This window comes from Schistocerca nitens, chromosome 1 (assembly GCF_023898315.1).
Source record: "Schistocerca nitens isolate TAMUIC-IGC-003100 chromosome 1, iqSchNite1.1, whole genome shotgun sequence".
Taxonomy (NCBI): domain Eukaryota; kingdom Metazoa; phylum Arthropoda; class Insecta; order Orthoptera; family Acrididae; genus Schistocerca; species Schistocerca nitens.
In genome coordinates this window covers 121,369,607-121,392,262 of record NC_064614.1, presented here as the reverse complement: position 1 = coordinate 121,392,262, position 22,656 = coordinate 121,369,607, and the positions used below count along the sequence as shown (strand labels likewise).

General features: G+C 38.2%; 1 protein-coding gene across 1 annotated transcript in view; it reads right to left on the bottom strand.

The window, feature by feature from the left end:
* LOC126242462 (crossover junction endonuclease EME1) overlaps positions 1–22,656 on the bottom strand; it is a 61,390-nt gene that overhangs the window by 5,653 nt on the left and 33,081 nt on the right. Inside the window, exons 6-7 of the mRNA XM_049948089.1 lie at positions 14,416–14,601; positions 5,288–5,486 (exon numbers count right to left, since the gene is read on the bottom strand). Of these exons, the coding sequence (XP_049804046.1) occupies positions 5,288–5,486; positions 14,416–14,601 (385 nt within the window). The remainder of the gene's footprint in view (positions 1–5,287; positions 5,487–14,415; positions 14,602–22,656) is intronic.

The window sequence follows — 22,656 nt, the reverse complement described above, 5'->3', positions numbered from 1 at the left end:
CAGTTTATCCAGATCTCATCTCCTTAAATTTCCACCTTTTTGCCATTTCTTCACTTCATAACCAACAGATTGTTGTCAGAGTCCACATATGGCCCTGGAAATGTCTTACAATTTAAAACCTGGTTCCTAAATCTCTGTCTTACCATTATGAAATCTATCTGAAACCTTCCAGTGCCTCCAGGCCTCCTCCACGTAGATAACCTCCTTTCATGATTCTTAAACCAAGTGATAGCTATGATTAAGTTATGCTCCATGTAAAATTCTACGAGGTGGCTTCCTCTTTCATTCCTTACTCCCATTCCATATTCACCTACTACTTTTCTTTCTCTTCCTTTTCCTACTTTCGAATTCCAGTCTCCCAGGACTATTAAATATTCGTCTCCCTTCACTATCTGAATAATTTCTTTTATCTCATCATTTCTTCAGTCTCTTCATCATCTGCAGAGCTAGTTGGCATATAAACTTATACTACTGTGGTAGGCATGGGCTTCATGTCTATCATGGCTAGAATAATGTGTTCACTATGCTGTTCGTAGTAAAATCTGTAAAGAAGTGGAATCTGGCAAAACTGAAGAATGAAGATGTTGTGCCCTTTACAAACAGTGTGGAAGAAAACTTGGAATGGTGAGATCGAGTTTGAAGGCATCAGGAAAATGGGTTGCCATCAGACATGCAGTTCTCAAAACTAAAAAGGCATAGGTTATACAGAATGTATTAGATAAAATGTCTGAGCAGAGAAAATCGAAAAATGACTCTTCAGAAGAAGCAAAACGACAATATAGGAAACCGGTCAATGAGCTGAGGACTACTGACAAAGCAAGACAAGAGTGGATGAAAAAGCACGATGAAGAAATACAAAATTGGAATGGTAAGGAAAAACAGATGCAATGTACAATGTTGCAGAGGGTACAACAATCAAAGAACTACAAAAAATTAGCAAGCAAGAAAGCTAAACAAGCAGGGAAAAATAGCAATGAATACTGACGAAAACAACATGTATGGAAGGCATACATATAAGATCTATATGATTCAACAGCTGATCATGAAGGTTTAATCTTAGAGGATGAACAAGAACGTGGCAAAAATCACTGGGGTCCAATAATACAAAAATGGGAGGTGAAGAAAGCAATCAAGAATCTTGAAGAAAGGAAAGTGATGGCTATGATCAAATACAATCTGAGGTACTGAAGGCCTTAGAGAATGATGCTGTAACTAGAATTACGAGTCTGATCAATATAATACATGACACAGGTATCTGGCCTGAATATCTTAAGACCAACGTGGTTCCCTTATCAAAGAAATGCAATGCCAATCAATGGAAAGGTTAAAGGACAATTACTTTAATATTCCTGTCACGAAGGCTGTGCCCAGGATAGTGCTGAGAAGAACAGAAAGGAAAATAGAGGAGAAGACAGGGGTAGATCAGTTTGGATTTAGAAAAGGAAGAGGAACCTGAGATGCACTTAGATGTCTGGGGATGATGGCAGAAAAATTTTTGGAAGTGAACAGAGAAACATTTGTCATTTTGTCAACTGGGAAAAAGCATCTGACACAACTGATTGGTATATGGCACTAAAGATTCTGAAAGATACTGTGTAGATTGAAAGGACAGAAGGTTGCTAAAGGAACTCTGTATGTGACCGAAAGTGGTAGTTTGAATAGAGGAAGATGAAACTGAAGAGATGGGTATTGAAGGGGGTGTGAGGCAGGGTTGCTGTATGTCACCAGCAATTTTCAATACATTTGATGAAAAGCTAATCAATAAGGTTTTGGAAAAATAACAAGGACTTTAATTGGAGGAGAAGGAACAAAAACCAACAAGTACGCCGATGATATAACTGTGCTAGCAGAAATGGAGAAAGAGCTCCAGGTAATGGTGGAAAGTGTTGTAAATGCAGTTAAAGAGTTTGGAATGAAACTGAATATTGGCAAGACCAAAGTGATATGGTACTAGATGGAATGGGTTAATCCATACAAAGTGGTCCAAGAAAAAATTAATAGGTTGGTTGACCATTTCAGAAAAAAATTATATTTGCTGGGTGAATTCCCCGAAGTTCAGTAGTCACAAAAATATTTTTTAAAAAAACAATATTGTTTATTATTTTGAAATGGCGGCCATATTTGTTCCAGGCCGCATGCATTTTTTCGTATTTGCAAGTATCTACATTTTTTACAATTATTCAGTAGTGGATTGTCCTAAGCCTTTCAGATAAAATGCATTTAGTTCAACACACACTATGCTATAAATTAACATCATTATTACTTAGCTGAATGTATTCTTTAACATATTTTTAATAGTTCAAAGTTATCAGCCACAAATTAAAAAAAATCAATTTTTGAACAGTAATTTTCCAAACAAAGATTAATTTCTCAGATTTAATATTTTTTCCTTCTATTACACTGTATAGTACAGTAACTTTTTATAGAGTATCAATGGTCAGTAGCTTACACTAAAAAAATACACTACTTTAAAAAAAAACTGATTTTTTTAAAATTTTCCTTTTTGTGGCATGCAATATCTTTGTTGAGGGACCAGGTAAAAATCTTAAAATTTCACAATTAGTAGACCTTTATGATATCAAACTTCAGTATAAATTTCAACTTTGAGATTCAATAGAGTCATGGTATGAAATACTTATTTTTGTGATAATGGATAGATGGGAGGATATTTTATGTTTTTGAACCTTGATGTGTAGTGAACAGGCATAAAGCATGTTCATTCTCTACCATGAAAAAGGTATACAGATACACAGTACGTATTCATTGATAAGTTGTATTACAAGCAAGGCAGGACTTACGAGGAGTCTGCTAAAATACTCCATATGATCAGGCATTGAGAAGTACATTGATGGTGTGGTGTGTTTTTAAGACCTGGGTTTTGCAAGGAAGCTGAAAAGCTACTGTCCTCCTTGAAATCTGCTGTTAATAAAAACATTGCACTTACTCTATTGCTGTGTAGGTCCACACAGTTTAAGGTGCAATTACTCTCAGTAGTTGGTGTTTTAACAACCACGATGCAGTATTATATGAAAGATAATCTTCAAATATTCTGGTTAGTTACTCGTCACAAGGAAATGAGCAGACAATTGTTTGAGATAGAAAAGCATCATAATGTTGCTATTTCAGCAAGACATTGCAATATGTCACACTGCCATCAACAAATTTATTTGTGTTTTACTGTGTGATGAGTCTCGCTGCCATCTCAGTTACAAAAGTTGTGCATTTCCATCCTGTGATTTAATGCCCTGTGGTACATTAAAATGTAGTTTTACAAGAATAAAACTCTCACTGATTTGATCCTAATTAGGTGATTGAATGCAGCTGGCAGAATAGATAGCCAAGTTTGTGAGAGAGTGCTGGATAGAAAGACTTACAAAGAGCTATAATAAATGGAGTTACATCCAACATATTGTTTTCCATTCTTAAATCTTGTGTACTGAAGAGAAATGTGTTATATCTTGTGTTCCTGTTCAAATTACATTAATCTCAAACACTATTAGAAGTGGCGTACTTTCTGAAACACACATTTCAATTGAAGAAAAACCTAATAATTGAAATAAAGAGAAAAGATAAAAGTGAAAAGAAAGAGAGGGGGGAAATCATACATAATGGAGGGGCAGTAACAAAGGAAAGAAATACCATGGGGCAGAACATTACATAAATAATGTACAAACAAGGGGAAATAAATTATGGCAGATATGTGGAGAAGAAAAGGAGGTAATAAGATAGCATCAGGAATATTTAGCAAGCTTAAGGTGATGGGACCAATCATCTGCAGTAGTTTATGTTTCTATGTGTTAGACTCTGAAGTGGTGTTGCCACACGGGAAAATCCAAGCTACACAATTGGTGATGTCTATTGTGCTATAAAGCACATTGGGTGACAGGGAATTGGGCGATACCAGTGTGTTAACATAATGGTAATGTTGTCCACTTAACAGATTAAAGTGGCAGCAGGAGAAAATACAAATAAAAGCTGTGGGAATGGTTAAGCTTTCAGAGCCAGTGGCTCCTTTTTCTGGAAACTTTAGAAGCCTTTGACACATTTTGCTGTTGACAGACGCTTGCATGAGCACTGTGTGTTGTTGTATATGGCACATTTCCTTTGCAATTTAAATTATTTTTGTTTTTTTCTCTCGTTTATGTTTTATTGTTTAAGTATTACTCTGCAGTAGCTGGATATAGTATTCAATGAAGTGTGGATGAAGTCCGTCCAACATGCATTACATGCATTGATAAAAAATGATAGTGCATTGAGAATGGCTAGTTTCTAGCTGAAATCTAGATCTGCCAATAAAATTTAAAAAGGATGACTGATAGCTGAAATCTATTATTTACAAGTCAATATAACAGTTGCTGCATGCAACAGCCTTCTGAATGGAAGGTAACCTGAAGTAAGCTTTCGGCCAAAACGCCTTCTTCTGAATTAGACCAAACACACACACACACACACACACACACACACACACACAAAATCACTGTCTCTGGCTGCTGAAGCCAGTCATGCCTGTCTGGGACTCAACATCTTCGCTATATAGTGGGTAACAATGTATCCTTTTCATAATACTGTAATTTTTCTATCCTGGATTATCCATTACACATTTTTGAGGAACATGTAATGCACCAGTGCCTTGAAGCACCCTATTTTTGTATCATGCAAGCTATAATACCAAAACTAGCAAAAATATGGTACATCTAGTGTTGTATGTGAATAAACTATGAAGGAAATGTGGCAAGTGTCGTAGCAGTTTGAAGATCATAACTAGTTTCAAACACTGATTAGTGTGCGTTAACAGTGAAGCAAGTTTGCAAACTGAGATTGTTATTTGAACAAATCCACAATTTAACAAGGATATATTTGTTGCACTCTCTTGTTTTATAAGCACAGGATGTGTCTTTAGAGTATGTACTTTAACATGACTATATAGGTAGAGGGATAGCCATAACGCAATTAGGCACAAGAGTCAATGAAATATGAACAACATTAACATGATGAGATAGATTGTACAAACTATAATAGGACACCAAGAGCTCTCTCAATAAATTTTAACTGATTCCACCTGTGACAATTATTATAAAAAACTTCAATCCAAACAAACTACAGGTTTATTACACAAACTGTCACCTCAGATGGTGAAGAAAGAGTTGCCCTAGAAATTCACAATAACCTATCACAATTTAATCATTTGATGTAGTTTTTCTGTTCTTGGTTAAGTTTTAAGAAAAACGATACAGCAGTAGAGCATGCTATTAACTGGAACACTGCAAGATACACATTTTCTGTTTACCTCTAGAAGTGCACGTGGTGAAGGGTAAACAGCAGAAATAGCTTCGGCTGTGGCTAAGCTCGCCAGTGGGAACTGGCATAACTGCTGCCGCCACAGCTGCAGCATCCCGTTGCCGTGTTTGTCCACCTTCACACAGTCGTTAGAGTCACCTGCTGCAAACCAGTCTGTCTCTTCCATCTGTTCCTCCTGCTTTTCCAATCTACATAAACACATTAAGAGGATATATGCAAACAGACAGGTGAAAATGTAAAACAATTTAAGTATGGAAAAACACTTATTTACCATTGTTTCACCGACTATTTATTTTTTCAACCTAGGTTTTGGGTTATTAATCTGATGTCTAGCAGGGCTAGTAAAGAACAATAAGGAAAGGACAGAGTGCTATCCACCACATACAGAAGGCACTGAGTCATACAATGAAAAAGAATGCTTGAAAGATTTCACCTTCCATATAAAGTTGTTTTTATGATATTGTTTTTATGACAATGCGCGTGAGTTTTCTACTTCTGAAAAAGGCCCCTATCTGAAAGCTGAAATATTTCTAACATTCTTTTCATTGTGCCTACATGTGACTAAACGCCTCTTGTATGATGTGAGTAGCAACCTACAATTGGTACAAACATAAACATGTTTTAATCATTATGAGCTGTCAGAACACAATGATTGTATAATTAAAATGAACAAAATAAACCATAACCATAATAATTCCACTGCTTTTTATCATAGCTGAAATAATACTTGGTCACACCAACATACAAATGTGAAACAGAAGTATAAATATTACATTATTTCTGCAGGTAAATATTGCCATTAAGGATGAACGTAGAGCACCAATATCGTGTTACTGGTCTCCTAAATAATTTGTCAAATAATGAATGCTTACAATTTATTTTCTTCATTGTAATCAACCACAATACTGTACAAAAACCTGTAGAATATGATGACTATTAACGCAGAGGCAAGGAATATTCAACACAGATGAAAACTGGATGACAGAAAGCTGTGGTCAGAGTAATATTATACAGCAGCAAGTACAGTCATTACTCCATACAGGTAAACAATTCATTAAGCAGCATGTCCACAGAAAATAGTAACAGTGAATCAGTTGGGGGCATTCTCCACAAGTTCTGTAATCATGCTGCTCATTCCTCCCTCAATGTAATTCAGAGTTCTTGAATAGTTGAAGATGAGAGGGTCACCTGTGGACCACCTAACATGAGAGTGTCCCCACATATGATCTTCAGTATCTGAGTCTACTATATACAAATGTCACACTCCTTAAGTGATTTCTTCATTCTCCAGTGTCTCCATAAAACAGGCATCTCTGTGAGTTCAGAAACAAATATTCCACAACATTTTGGCAAAATATCGTTATATTTAGATTAGATTCAGTTTTTGTTCCATTAGCCCCAAAAAATGAGATGATTCTCGTGGGTGTGGAACATGTCAGTAAGTATGATATAAAAACATAAAACATTTGAATATAATACTTACTACCCCTGATCATTTGTCAGGAGATAGTTGAGAATAAGTTAATACAATGCAGTAAACTGGGACACCTAATACACTATTGGCCATTAAAACTGCTACACCATGAAGATGATGTGATACAGACGCGAAATTTAATCGACAGCAAGAAGGTGCTGTGATATGCAGATGATTAACTTTTCAGAGCACTCACACAAAGTTGGCGCCGGTGGTGACACCTACAACGTGCTGACATGAGGAAAGTTTCCAACCGATTTCTCATACACAAACAGCAGTTGACCGGCATTGCCTGGTGAAACGTTGTTGTGATGCCTCGTGTAAGGAGGAGAAATGTGTACCATCATGTTTCCGACTTTGATAAAGATCGGATTGTAGCCTATCGCGATTGCGGTTTATCGTATCGCGACATTGCTGCTCACGTTGGTCGAGGTCCAATGACTGTTAGCAGAATATGGAATTGGTGGCTTCAGGAGGGTAATACGGAACGCCGTGCTGGATCCCAACGGCCTCGTATCACTAGCAGTCGAGATGACAGGAATCTTATCCGAATGGCTGTAACAGATCGTGCAGCCACGTCTCGATCCCTGAGTCAACAGATGGGGACGTTTACAAAACAACAATCATCTGCACGAACAGTTTGACGACGTTTGCAGCAGCATGGACTACCAGCTCGGAGACCATGGCTGTGGTTACCCTCGACGCTGCATGACAGACAGTAGCGCCTGCGATGGTGTACTCAACGACGAACCTGGGTGCACGAAAGACAAAACATCATTTTTTCGGATGAATCCAGGTTCTGTTTACAGCAACATGATGGTCGCATCCGTGTTTGGCAACATCGCAGTGAACGCACATTGGAAGTGTGTATTCATCATCGCCATACTGGCATATCACCCGGCGTGATGGTATGGGGTGCCATTGGTTACACGTCTCGGTCACCTCTTGTTCGCATTGACGGCACTTTGAACAGTGGAAGTTACATTTCAGATGTGTTACGACCCCTGGCTCTATCCTTCATTCGATCCTTGCGAAACCCTACATTTCAGCAGGATAATGCACAACTGCATGTTGCAGGTCCAGTACGGGCCTTTCTGGATACAGAAAATGTTCGACTGCTGCCCTGGCCAGCACATTCTCCAGATCTCGCACCAATTGAAAATGTCTGGTCAATGGTGGCTGAGCAACTGGCTCGTCACAATACGCCAGTCACTACTCTTGGTGAACTGTGGTATCGTGTTGAAGCTGCATGGGCAGCTGTACCTGCACACGCCATCCAAGCTCTGTTTGGCTCAATGCCCAGGCGTATCAAGGCCATTATTACAACCAGAGGTTGTTGTTTTGGTTACTGATTTCTCAGGATTTATGCACCCGAATTGCATGAAAATGTAATCACATGTCAGTTCTAGTATAATATATTTGGCCAATGAATACTTGTTTATCATCTGCATTTCTTCTTGGTGTAGCAATTTTAATGGCCAGTAGTGTATTTACAGAATTAACACACTGTCAGAATGAAACACTGTTATGCACTATTAATAAATTTATCATATGCAAAATACCTAATCTTGACTGTTGTGACCAAGTGTTGTCAAAACTGAAATCTAACAGATATTTTTACTTAAGCTGACTTAACATTCTCTGTTAAGATATTCATCTATGGAGTAGAAGGAGTTGCCTATCAAAAAGTCTTTCAAACTCTGTATAAACTATGCTTTATCTGAAACCAAGTTTTTAATGGTTGCTGGCAATTTATTAAAAATTGTGTGTTCCTGAATATTGGACCCCTTTTTGGACCAAGGTAAGTGATTTTAGGTCTTTATGTAGATTCTTCTTATTCCTAGTATTGATACTGTGTACTGAGCTTTTGGTTGGAAATAGAGATCTATTACTTGCAACAAATTTCATTAAGGAATAAATATACTGAGAGGCAGTGGTTAGAATACAAAGTTCCTTGAACAGGTTTCTACCAAGATGTTCTCAAATTTACACCACAAATGATTCTTATCACACGCTTTTGCACCCTAAAAACTTTTGCTCGTTTTGATGAGCTGCCCCAGAATATGATCCCATAAGGCATAATAGAATGAAAGTAAGGAAAGTATGCAAGTTTTTTTTGTTATATATATGACATCATTCTCATGGCAAATACAGACTTGTTTAGGCACTTAAGCAATTCTGTGGTATGCCCTTCCCAACTGAAGTTATTATTAAGTTGTGATCCCAGAAATTTAACACCGTCAACCTCTTTAATCTGCATGTCTTCATACGTTATACTCATACTGGAAGGCAATCTCTTACAGGTTCTGAACTGCATATAAAGAGTCTTCTCAAAGTTTAATGACAAAGAATTAGCTTTAAACCACTTATTGATGTCAGTGAAAATTTGATTAGCAGCTATTTCTAAATCTGTACCTGACTTGCTACTTATTGCAATGTTAGTGTCATCTGCAAACAAAACAAACTTAGCGTCTGGCAATGTAACAGATGAGAGGTCATTAATATACACAAGAATGTTCCTCTTCCTTTTTGGCCCCACCTGTCACTGTCTTCACAATATCCCATACAGTTTTTATTTTGTTACCTGATGTAATTATCTTTTTCTCATAATAAAGCTGCTTTGATTTCTGGATTACTTGCTTCAATATTTTGCAGTATTCTTTGTAATGCATTACAATTCTAACCTCAGAGCTGTTTCTAGATAGTAGATAGAGTCTCCTTTTTGTCCCACATGATATCTTTATTCCTTGTGTAATCCACGGTTTATTTTTTGACTTGTGTATGAGTTGAGTTACCTCGCTGTTTGTGTGACGGGTGCCAACGACATAGCTCATAACAAATCTGGAAAGTGCATAACAGGTTTGAGGGATTTTTTAAACATAAATATGATGAAAAACACTGTTGTTGTGACCATACCTAATAGACATGACCTCATGTATAATGCGTTTGTGAATAAAGAAATCCGCAAAACCAACACTAAAATAAAAACAATTATGCTCTACTTACGCAAAATGCAATGTAGTAGATATCAACAGACTGGCGAAAAATCTGCACACTGAACACAGTAAGCATCTGAATTACAAGGGTAAAAAATTTCTCTGACACGAGATAAGCAAAATTATAAATGAAATTCAAGAACACAACTGTCTAGTTTTAAAAGACACTATTTCTGGGGACACTTATAGACCACCTTTTTTTTTAGGCAATACAACGTTACAGGGGAAGGAAGGGTAGAACCCACGTTAAGGGAAAACTGCAGCAAATTAATTAATTCAGATAACTGTGTTGTCTTAGATCAATCGGTGAAAATAAATGAACATGCAAGATCTTGTGACATCAAAATACCTTTCTGTGCAGATAACAATGTTCTCCTTCTACATATAAATGTACAATCACTTTGTGGTAAAATCAATGAACTGCAGTACTGGCTTGATAAAATTAACTGCAGTATGTTGTGTATCAATGAACACTGGATGAAAGAGTCTGAAATAGACTTGTGTGTTCCTCCGGAATATTTGCTAGTTACTAGCTACTGCAGAAGAAGCATTTCACATGGTGGAGTCTCAATCTATGTTAAAAGCAAATTAGATTTAGATTATTCAGTAGTAGACCTTAGCAAAATGTGCCTTGAAGGCATATTTGAAGTAGCAAGTATGGTAATACATGCACAAAAAATTGTAATTGTGTCAGTGTATCGAACTCCAAGATCTGATGAAACAATATTTGTAGAAAAAAATTAAAACACTAAATTTGCAGTTGTCCAAATATAAACAACATAAAATTATAATTGTGGGTGATATTAACATAGATATAAGGGCAAAGAAGAGAAATACTATCTATATGGTTAATTCTTTGAAGTCATTGAACTATTATTGTCTTAATGAAAAGCCCACCAGACAGAATGCATGTCTTGATAACATAATTAGTAATGTATATAAAGATACTCTTGAATGTGACATAATAGAATTAGGAATATCAGATCATGCAGGACTATGGCTTCGTATAGAAAATTCTGAACTCAACACTAAAGGAAGACAAGTGACATATAGACTTCTAGGAGAATCCAATGTAAACAACATGATTAATGAGTTACAGGAAATTGACTGGTCTCATAAAATTAATAATAATAAGGCAACTGATGAATGCTTTACTATTTTCCTCACAGAAATTGTAACCAAAAGGCAACATCCTGATAATATACATAAGCAATGTCCTACTAAAAAGTGGTACGCTCCAAAACTTAACGAACTTAGGATACTACTTCTAATTCTGATGGATAAGTCTAATAAAAGTGATCAAGACAAGGCAAACTACATAAATATGAGAAAACTTACCAAATCAGAAATAAAAGGGACTAAGTGCAATGCAAATGATGAATACATTTTTAATTCCAAAAATAAATTTAAAGCAGCCTGGAATGTCATGAAACAGGAAATTAATAACATCAATAAAGAAAACAACATCCCTATAGACTGTGATACATTCAATGATTATTTTGTAAATAGTGCCACTACCACTCCACTCAATAATTCTACCATAGATGCAGAAGCACTACTCATCCATACAAACCAGACTAGTAAGAAATTTACTTGGACCCCTATCACCCTAAATAAAATTTGAAAATCGATAAACAAACTAAGCAATTCCAAAGAAGACTATTATGGACTCAGTAATTTCATCACAAAGTGTGTAGCAAAGGAAATCAAAATGCCACTTCTCTCACTGTCAGAGTACTAGATGAAGGAATTTTTCCAGAATGTCTTAAGCTCACAGTTACACTACCTATGTATAAAAAATGTGATAAAAAACTCCCAAACAACTACAGACCCATATCAATAGCACCAAACATATCCAAAATAATAGAAAATTGCATGCATATGCAGCTATACAGCTATTTTGAAAGCAACAAACTATTAAATGAACAGCAATTCAGATTCAGGTCTCACCTATCAACTGTAAAAGCAATTGAAGCTTTGGTGAACAATGTATATGAAGCATATGAAAAGAAGCTGCATATATCTGGAACACTTACTGATTTAAGCAAAGCATTTGATTCAGTGTCTCATGACATAATCATTAAAAAGTTAGAATACTATGGCATTAAAGATGTACCACTCACCTTATTCAAATCTTATTTAAGCAATAGGTTACAGCTTGTATATGCAAATAAACAGAGATCAGCAATACTCCCTAAAAAAAAGAGGAATATCCCAAGGCTTAGTACTTGGGGCTTTCCTGTTTATTGTCTATATTAATGATTTCTCGAATTATATACCATGTAAGAATATACTGTACACTGATGATATAACACTAATAACCTCCGGTGACAATTTACAAACTGTGCTGGAGAACAACAGAGAAATAATGCAAATGACTAGTCACTGGTGTCAGGCCAATAAACTGTGCATAAACAACACAAAAACAGAGGAAATAATTTTTAATCTAAAAGCTACAAAAAGTAAAAATAAAGCAGTGAAACTGCTTGGATTGCACATAAACCAAAAACTCTTCTGGGAAGAACACACCAATCACCTGTGCAGCAAACTAGCCCATGTACTTTTTTTACTGTACAAACTGAGAAACAGTGTGATCAAACAGCTGTTACTCCACTCATATTTTGCTTTCTTCCATTCCCTTCTGGAGTATGGAATTTTGTTCTGGGGGTAATTCCTCAGGGGCTGAATGTATTTTCAGATGGCAAAAGAAGGCCATCAGATGTATACTAGGATTAGCACCCAGAGATTCCTGCAGAAACCACTTTAAATATCTCAGTGTAATGACAGTACCTAGCATGTACATATATAACTGTTTAATGTATGCTAAAGAAAATGTGGACAAATTCAGCATGAGATGTGGTGTACACACACACAATACCAGAAATAGTTGCTTGTTGGATTTTCCTTTCTTGAGGCTAGTTGTCCATAATAACTATAAACATTTGGGCATAAAATTTTTTAATAAGTTACCATACTCAGCTCATACAGCCCCTTTTAATGAATTCAAGAGTGTATTGCAAAATTGGTTAAAATGCAGTGAATTTTATACAATTGAAGAATTCCTAGGAAATACTCATTATAACATAAGCTTTTAATAAGTGATAAAGAAATGTTTTCAATTCTTAAATAAGCTAAATAATTCTGTGTGTGTAAGTGTTTATTGTGCTTAACTGTACTCCATTGTAAACTTTGATGAAGCCTATTGTATGAAAAATACTGAAAGGCGAATAAAAATATTCTATTCTATTCTTTAGGGGAAAACAATTCTCAAAAGAGGAGGCAACTTTATTAATGAATGCTTTGTATCTTCCATTTGAGTCAGATGTAGTATCAACAACTATCCAAGTCCATGTCTTCGAGCAATTTCCTGAATTTCTCAATTTTTGACTTATTTATTGCCCTCCTGTACTCAGATTTAATACATTTTTTATCCTGACAAGTTTCAACATTTAACACAACATGCTGCATGTCATGATCAGATAGCCCATTTGCTATTGGTTTTGTGATATGACTTTTCTCCCTAGATTTGTCTACAAAGATATTATCAATATATATTAGTGATTTTGTCCAGGATGAGTGATGGTGGGATGTGGAGTCATGAAGGACAAGCAGATGATTGTGTGTGAGTGTGTGTGTGTGTGTGTGTGTGTGTGTGTGTGTTTTTTATCCCACTGCAATCAAACAATCAATTATATCACAAGCTCAACTGGACTATGGCCTGGTAGGTGTGAATCAGCTCGTGCTTCTCATTAACTTCAAGACTGTCCACCAAATTTGCTAGGTGGGAGGAGGAAGAGGCAAACGGAGTAAGTGGTATGTGGAGAACGAAAATGTCAGTGATATTAGTAGAAGAAATTGACAATACAACAAAACAACGAAGAACAGAATTGTAAATTTATGTTATAAAATGTGTTCATTTTGAGTTGGCATGAGGTCCAACTCAAAATTAACGAAATTATAACACAAATTTTTGAACACCTGAAGACAACAACAAAGTCTGTCGAAACTGGTTGTCTGGGAATAAAGAAATATTTATTTGGTCTTGGCTTTAGAAAGTTTTTACCAAGTCAAGATGTATCTTAATTCAGTTCCATTTTCTCTCACATTCTCGCCTCTCATTAAGATTTGTGTGCAAGATAATTCTAAAATGACACCCAATTCGAAAATTATAAAATAATCAATTCTTATTTATCTATGTAGTTATACACTTGAGGATATTTGTGAAAGTTTCTGTAACGCTTGCATCCATCTACAGTTGAACAGCAAAAATAATGTAGTCTGTACAAAGTACTCACATCAAAGACAGTCTCACTCTCACTCCCTCCCCCCCCCCTCTCCACACACACACACACACACACACACACACACACACAGCATTGCAGATAATACTCTTTATTATTGCAGTTTTAACAGTAGGTTAGCTGTCAGGAACCCTCCCTCCTTTTCACAGTCTGATAATTGCTCCTCATCTTATTAATGCAGGTGGACTTACAAAACAGTTGTACTGTAATTCCATCAAAAGATTATATGTCCAGCAGTTAAAGCCAAATGTTGGAATGCTTTTTAGTCTTCTGAATAACATAATTTTCTAGTTACAGTTAGCAAAACATTGCGAATAACATCTGATTGCATCATATGTATACTAACTTGAATGGTTTCACAGCAATAGCCTTTGTAAGCTGCCCAATTGCTGCACCAAGCTCCTCTGGGGTGTGTACAAGATGATACTGACAGCCGTGTCGCAACTGCAATTCTACGAGGGCCTCCAGCAGCTCATCTTCAGATGGTGAAGATTCTGTGTAATAACTTCCCTTCTTCAGTGGTTTCTTGTTCCTAAATAAATGAAGTTATGTTTATCTTAATAAAATGTAACTGTGGTCATGTGACAGCTGAAAACAGGCAGATCTTTTTTTTTTTTTGCAGGGGGGGGGGGGTGAGGTCAGAGAATTGGTAGACACTAACCATAACGATGCAATGTTTAGTAACCCCGTCAGACATGCGTATGCAAGATATGGATGTACTGATATGCAAATTATCACCCATGTTTGGTGTGGCCATCTGCCGTGGGAAAGCAGACATAGCAGGCTGGTCACATGAATTTCTGTAGCTGACAAATATTAAGGCTGTCTGACAATGGACTCATTCTCAATTGCTATTCTCCAATGTGCCCCTACAAGTTAATTAAGATCATCACTGTTTACGTGAATGAACATAACCTTGTGCTAGATAGTACATTGGCAGACAGGCACGTGGCTTCCATCACCATACGAAAGGTGGGATTGTCCTTAAAATTATAATATCCATACAGGTGCATAATGAAGTAGTAGTGCTTGGACTTTCAACGTTTCTGTCAGGAGCTACTACTTATATTATTTGTATCAAGAACTATTACTGTTTGGGTTATTGATTAATAGACAATTTCAATCTGAAACTTCCTGGCAGATTAAAACTGTGTGCCCGACCGAGAATCGAACTCGGGACCTTTGCCTTTCGCGGGCAAGTGCTCTACCAACTGAGCTACCCAAGCACGACTCACGCCCCGTCCTCACAGCTTTACTTCCGCCAGTACCTCGCCTCCTACCTTCCAAACTTTACAGAAGCTCTCCTGCGAACCTTGCAGAACTAGCACTCCTGAAAGAAAGGATATTGCAGAGACATGGCTTAGCCACAGCCTGGGGGATGTTTCCAGAATGAGATTTTCACTCTGCAGTGGAGTGTGCGCTGATATGAAACTTCCTGGTAGATTAAAATTGTGTGCCGGACAGAGACTCGAACTCGGGACCTTTGCCTTTCATGGGCAAGTGCTGTCGGAAGTAAAGCTGTGAGGACGGGGCGTGAGTCGTGCTTGGGTAGCTCAGTAGGTAGAGCACTTGCCCGCGAAAGACAAAGGTCCCGAGTTCGATTCTCGGTCCGGCACACAGTTTTAATCTGCCAGGAAGTTTCATATCAACTCACACTCCGCTGCAGAGTAAAAATCTCATTCTGGAATTTCAATCTGTTGTGGCAGAGAGTTTATCTGTGTTCCATAAATGTTGTTGGGCTGAAAGTCAGGGTACAATATTGGCAGCGAGCAGGTTCCAGTTCTGGTTAGCCTAGCATTCCAAATGATGCAAAATTTCTTGAGCTTTGATAGCAACAGCTAAATCAGCAACAAGAAGTGGGTCAAGCACTTTACTAATTCTACACTGCAGCAGTCACAGGCACTGCTAGCTGCCTTGGTATTTCAGCCATTGAACAATGTTCAAAAATACTGGAAAGTATATGTCTTGCCCGGCGCATCTGGGCAAATGAGATTAAGTATCTGGAGTGACAGTGGGTCTTTTTGTTGTATGTGAACAAAAGTTGGCATCGTTGTCTGATCCATCTGTGTTCCCACTGTCTGACATTCTCATTATTATCCGACATTTTCCAACAAAATGCATAGAGTAGCAGCCAGGCAAGAATTCTTATTGTACCACAAGTCACATGCTGTAAATTATGTGTCTTAGATTCAGATTTGAAGGGATAGATTAGAAAATGAAAATTCACATGTGTGTCATCACTCATACATGAAAAATTTGATATGAGCTGTAGTGACTTGTTAAGAACCGGATAACAAGGTATGCACACAAGCCCTAAGACAGTCTGACCCCTTTCTGGTTGAAGTGCTACAAATTGCATGTGCATTTGAAATACAATTTGCTAAGAACTAAGGAGGTATGTACACAAGTCTTAAGACAGTCTGACCCCTTCCTGGCTGAGGTGCTACAAACATTGTGTGCATCTGAAATATCACTAATTGTGCTGTAAACTTTTTCGTAAGATGCTGATCTTTAACATGTGGCCCATAGCCATAGTGATAAAATGCAGCAGGTTTCCATAACAGATTCTAAAGTTGTAAACAAGTTTCATTTGACAGAAGACAACTGGCCTCTCAGCAAAACTTGTCTGGTATCAGGTGTCGTTTGTGGCAATACACCTTTCTCCTATTTGCCTGGGCTGCTTTTCTTTGCATCCCAGATGAGAATGCCTAATAATCAGGGCAAATATTATAAGTGTTTACATAGACATTGCACTGCAGGTATATGTCATAGCATGGTGGGCACTAGGCTCTGGCCCCAGTGATCATGTGCAGGCAATGCATAAAATTTAGCTACTTGCATCAGTATAAGACTTTCCTTTTGATACCATTGCATTGGTCTAGTTGTTAACCAGTCTATGTATTTAGTATGTGTACTCCCTCATTCAGTGAAGTGCTACCAAAGTTGGGGGTATAGCCACTGCTTAGGTTGTGTACAATCAATTCATTTTTTGTGGAAATGACATTATGTAATGCCTTAAAAAAGTGTTGTTCAGCTTATATGTGAGTGCAGGCTTTCTAAGTGAATTTCATATATGAAGTCTTCACAGGTTGTCAGCTGAGTAGCGTTGTTGTCTCATAGCAATGTTTCGATGGAATGCATCTCCATCATCTTCGACTGAAGATGATGGAGATGCATTTCATTGAAACATTGCTACGAGATGACGACGCTACTCAGCTGACAACCCGTGAAGACTTCGTATATGTTGTTCAACTTATTCTTTACTGTGCAACTGTTCAATCAAAGACCATTTTCAAGCACAGATTTTTGTTAACAGCAAAAGTTACATCCATCCATTTAGAAATATTATATTTTTGATATGTGTGTGTGTGTGTGTGTGTGTGTGTGTGTGTGTGTGTGTGTAGTTCCTACTGTTAACAAAAACATGTGCGTCTTTGACCAAAACCGGTTGCATAATAAAGGATAAACTGAACAGCAGCTTAATGTGTTGCATACCATCATTTCTACAATTTATAAAAGCTGTGAACACAATCAACAAAAGCTATGGCTGTCATTTTCGATTATGGCGGATACATCGGTTCAGAAAATTTTCTCTCTACAGGTGTATTCTATTTTCAGATTTTCATTACATCATGAAATGCACTCTGTCAACTCATTGGTAATTTGTGCTGCCATTGATACACTTTGTACACAATTTGTGCCATTGTTTGAACCTCTTTTGGGGAAAGCAGTCAATTTTCAGCCTTGCACTGTCTTGAAGCCAACAGCAAGTCTGAAACTTTCCCAAGCCCACCTGATTGCATTAGGAATAAGGTTAAGATTGAACTAGACAGGTTAGAGCACAAAACAGTTTTTTCTCCTGACTTGTACAGTCAGTGGGCTTTACTGTTAGTGGCAGTTAGGAAGCATGGAGGGTCTGTTCTGTTCTGTGGAGACTTTAAGCAAACAATTAATACTCAAGCAGACATTGATTCTTATCCCTTACCTCAACCAGATGAACTTTTTTCTAAACTTTCAGCACGAAAATTATTTTCTAAAAGTGATCTACTGGAGAAATATTTTCAGCTGTCTCTTAATGACTTAAAGAAGATTCAACACACTGTTCAGACTGCATCAATAAAATATGTTACCTTTTGGCGTGGCTAGTGCCTCACCCACATTCCACAGGTCATTTGAACAGACTGCTGCAGGTATTTGAATTGTGTGAATTGTCTCAACAATATTCTGGTCAATGGCCACATGACAAAAGAACATTTTTGCAATCTATGGCTGTTTTTTTTTTTTTTTTTTTTTTTTTTTTTTTTTTTTTTTTTTTTTTTTTTTTTTTACAGCCCTTGCATAGAAAGTTATTAGGTGTAATATTTCCGAATGCATCTTCTTTCAAAAAGCAGTTATTTATTTTGGCTGTTTACTCAGTGAGGAGAGCCTTCAGCTCACCAAGTAGTATGTAGATATTATTCAGGACATGTTTGTGCCTAAATCTTCAAGTGTTTCTAGGAAAGTAAATTACTGTGTACACTATTACCCCAGCAGCCTTCATAGCCCACCTGCTAAATCACTTCTGTAAGAAGAGCTTTTCCAATGGTCTGAATAGTGCTATTGGGATTTTCAGCAATTAAGATCTTCCAACTCCTGCATCACTCTCACTGGCGGATTTCCAGTGTGAAGCAACTGGTGAATTGTTACATTTACTGTTTTGGTATGGCCGATGATGTTGCAGGGATGGTTAGGCAGTGCGCTGTTTGTCAGCACACCAGCCAGCCCCATTCCAGTCATTCTCTCTCTGTGGTCAGCATCAGTGCAACTGATAAGGAACCCCTTGAGTGCAAGGTTGCTCATCTGAAACTGTTTTGTTAACAATTGTGACAGGAAAGAATTTAGCTGCTAATGACTTGCCATGTGCATCAGGAGTGGACATAAGGCAAGTGTCCGGGAGGAGGACAAATCAGCCTTCTATGGGATGCATGTATTACACTTCACAAAATTGACATTGTTGACATCCAAGAAATGTTCAAAACGAACCATTAATTTGCATTGCAAACCTCGAATGAAAAATGGTGCACCACAGTAATCACAAAGGTTTGCACCACCAAGATCAAAGGTGAACTCCTTGGGATTTACAAACCGTGCAGGATATTCAGCTAGTAACAACACATACAGAATCACACAGGTGTAACAGGGTGATGAAAAGTGATGGCATACAATCAAATGCAAAATATTCTGTCGTAAAGCTTATTGTGAAACTGGCTATTCTTTAAAGAGTAACTGCAGATAGTGCAATAATATGTTTTATAAATGGAAAAAACAAACACCCAGAGGCTTAATTTGTCCAGTGGTTCCAGGTGGTACGAACTGCAATGTCACATGCTTTTCAGGAGGGACAGTTTGCTTTAAAGCAGTAGGATTTTTATACATAGACCAGAAATCAAGCAAAAGCAAGTTATTTTGACCAGTGATTGCCAAAAGCACTGCTCATACCACTGTTCTCTTATGCCCGCTTTCCCACTCTTGCTTGCTGTGACCTGTGTGTTCCCTACTGCCCTTGCAAGATCACGCACACGAGAAAGAATCGTAGGGGACAGGGTACCTCCAACATCTGGCAGTACATCTAGATTAACAGTCGGCATAATTGTATATGAATGCATTAAGGCAATGATGTTAGTTGATCTGGATACAACTCTCTTGGTACTTCTAATTTCCAGGATTCCTTCAATATGAATTTCCTCTTCGAATACCAATTGGTTGGAGTTGAAAAATTCCTTACTGAATGATGGGATAAGTTTATTCACATCATCTACAAATTTTTGGGCTGGTTATATTGCATCTTCCAATTCTGTAGCACGGTCTGAAGGAATGCAGCCATCCAGTGCTTTCCTTGAAATCACTGTAATTGATGCCGTGCGCAATCTGATGTGCATAATGTACTAGGTCACTATCACATAGATCCTGTAAATTGTATCAAGCAGCCTCGAAATGCGCAAACACCAGTTTTTATAACAAGTGCACCTTGTCCTCCCTTGAATAGCCATAGTTTTTCTTATGCATTACACAGTCATATTGCTGCGGACTTATTTGAAAAGTGCTCATAATTGTTCTTTTTTTACTATGCTGCAGATGATCTTCCATGTACATAATTATTTTAGTACCCAAACCTTCAACAACGATTGTCCCTTACTATGCTTCACTGGAGATGGGATTTGTGGCTCCATGTCTGACAAGGACAAGAGACTACATGCCTCGACACCTGTTTCAGTATCTCTCACTTGTTAAGCACATATTGTCATCATTGTCCCCCCATGTGAAATAAAGCACGCGAATGTCACATGTCGACTAAGCAGTTTAACTCTGCTCCATGGCCTTGGCAGTACTCTCCATTGGATACTTCCAGTCCCACCCCCTGTTTCCATTGGCAGCCAATTTTGGATATAGCGGTTGCGTGGTAGGCAATATGTGGGGCATCGAATGCTGTAAAGATCATTGGCCTTTCGGGACCTCGCACTCGAGGAGTTCTTGTGAATTCATGCTAGCTTTGCAGACCCTTTCTTAAAATCCAAGTGAGAAATTGTCGTGGACTACTTCTCCCACTTTCCATAAAGCATATGCCTGCAGCAGACAACAATTGCAGCACAGTGGGAGCCACAGAGTGTATGTTCACAGTAGAGGTTTACCCTGCATGCTGTTGGACAACAATTTCTAAAGGTGAAACTTCCTGCCAGATTAAAACTGTGTGCCCGACCGAGACTCGAACTCGGGACCCTTGCCTTTCGCGGGCAAGTGCTCTAGCACGAGTCTCGGTCGGGCACACAGTTTTAATCTGCCAGGAAGTTTCATATCAGCGCACACTCTGCTGCAGAGTGAAAATCTCATTCTGGAAACATCCCCCAGGCTGTGGCTAAGCCATGTCTCCGCAGTATCCTTTCTTTCAGGAGCGCTAGTTCTGCAAGGTTCGCAGGAGAGCTTCTGTAAACTTTGGAAGGTAGGAGACGAGATACTGGCAGAAGTAAAGTTGTGGGGACCGGGCGTGAGTCGTGCTTCGGTGGCTCAGATGGTAGAGCACTTGCCCGCGAAAGGCAAAGGTCCCGAGTTCGAGTCTCGGACGGGCACACAGTTTTAATCTGCCAGGAAGTTTCATATCAGCGCACACTCCGCTGCAGAGTGAAAGTCTCATTCTGGAATTTCTAAAGGTGTTTCACCCACAATGGAATTAAACATCTTACCACACCACTTTAACATAAAGTGTCAAACTGACTGGCAGAACACTTTGTACATTCAAAATTCAAATGTTAAAAGCCTTAGTTTGCTAAATTGGTTTCAGTGCTAAACATTTTCCTAGCTTCTTACAGGTCCACTTCCATCAATGGTTGAAGCCCAGCAAAGCTCCTTCAGGGGCAACCTCACAGAACACTTATGGCCCTCTTGTTTCCACTTCAGGAACACAAAGCAGACACAGCCACACCGTTGCACATGAGTGCCTGCCAGTTTGCACATGCACATTCGGACAGGTCTTGAATAGATCCGGCAGACAATGGTGGAACTGCATAGATGCTAGTTGCTGTTGGTGGCTACAACACACTGGATGTGACACCAGCAACTCAACCAAGTCAGAGACCTCACTCATCAGCCAATCCACCGATGCAACCACATCGTAACTCTCTCAACGCCCCACCTGGTTCTCCCTTCCTGCAAGGAGGGGCATGACCATGAATGTTGATTCAGCTTGACTGATGGTCAAATCGACCACACCTGCTGCATCCCAAAGGGATGCCTCTACCCCAAAATGGCTCTGGGCCTACAAAAAGTGCTCTGTATCTATACCAGCATCACCAGCAGCCTTGAATATTTCTCAGGAGCCTCTATAATGATGTCACACAGTTTCCAGCCACTTCCACTGTGTCACTCCCCCCACACCAGCTACACAGTTACTGGCTTAATATTATAATTTCAGTATGCATGTATAATGAAGCAGTAATGCTTGGGCTTATATCAATTCCTGTCAGGAACTATTATTGTTTTGTTAGTGGAATAACAGACAATTTTAATGTTCGTACAGAAAGTTCATTAACATTCGTACAGAAAGTTCATTAACATTCGTACAGAAAGTTCATTAACATTCGTACAGAAAGTTCATATGTATTCAATAAAAGCTTTTCAATCTGAAGTGAGGGTTACAATACAACATGTGATTCTTTCCCAGAACTGCATTTACAACTGCCACCATTTGAAAATAAAAAAGGGCTTGCTTTCCTGTGCCTGCCGTCACTTGGTGAGTAGATTTTTTATCTAACCATTTACATCGTATATCTAAAAACAAAGATGTCTAAAAAGAAAGATGATGAGACTTACCAAACAAAAGCGCTGGCAGGTCGATAGACACACAAACAAACACAAATATACACACAAAATTCAAGCTTTCGCAACAAACTGTTGCCTCATCAGGAAAGAGGGGAAGGAGAGGGAAAGACGAAAGGATGTGGGTTTTAAGGGAGAGGATAAGGAGTCATTCCAATCCCGGGAGCGGAAAGACTTACCTTAGGGGGAAAAAAGGACAGGTATACACTCGCACACACACCCATATCCATCCACACAT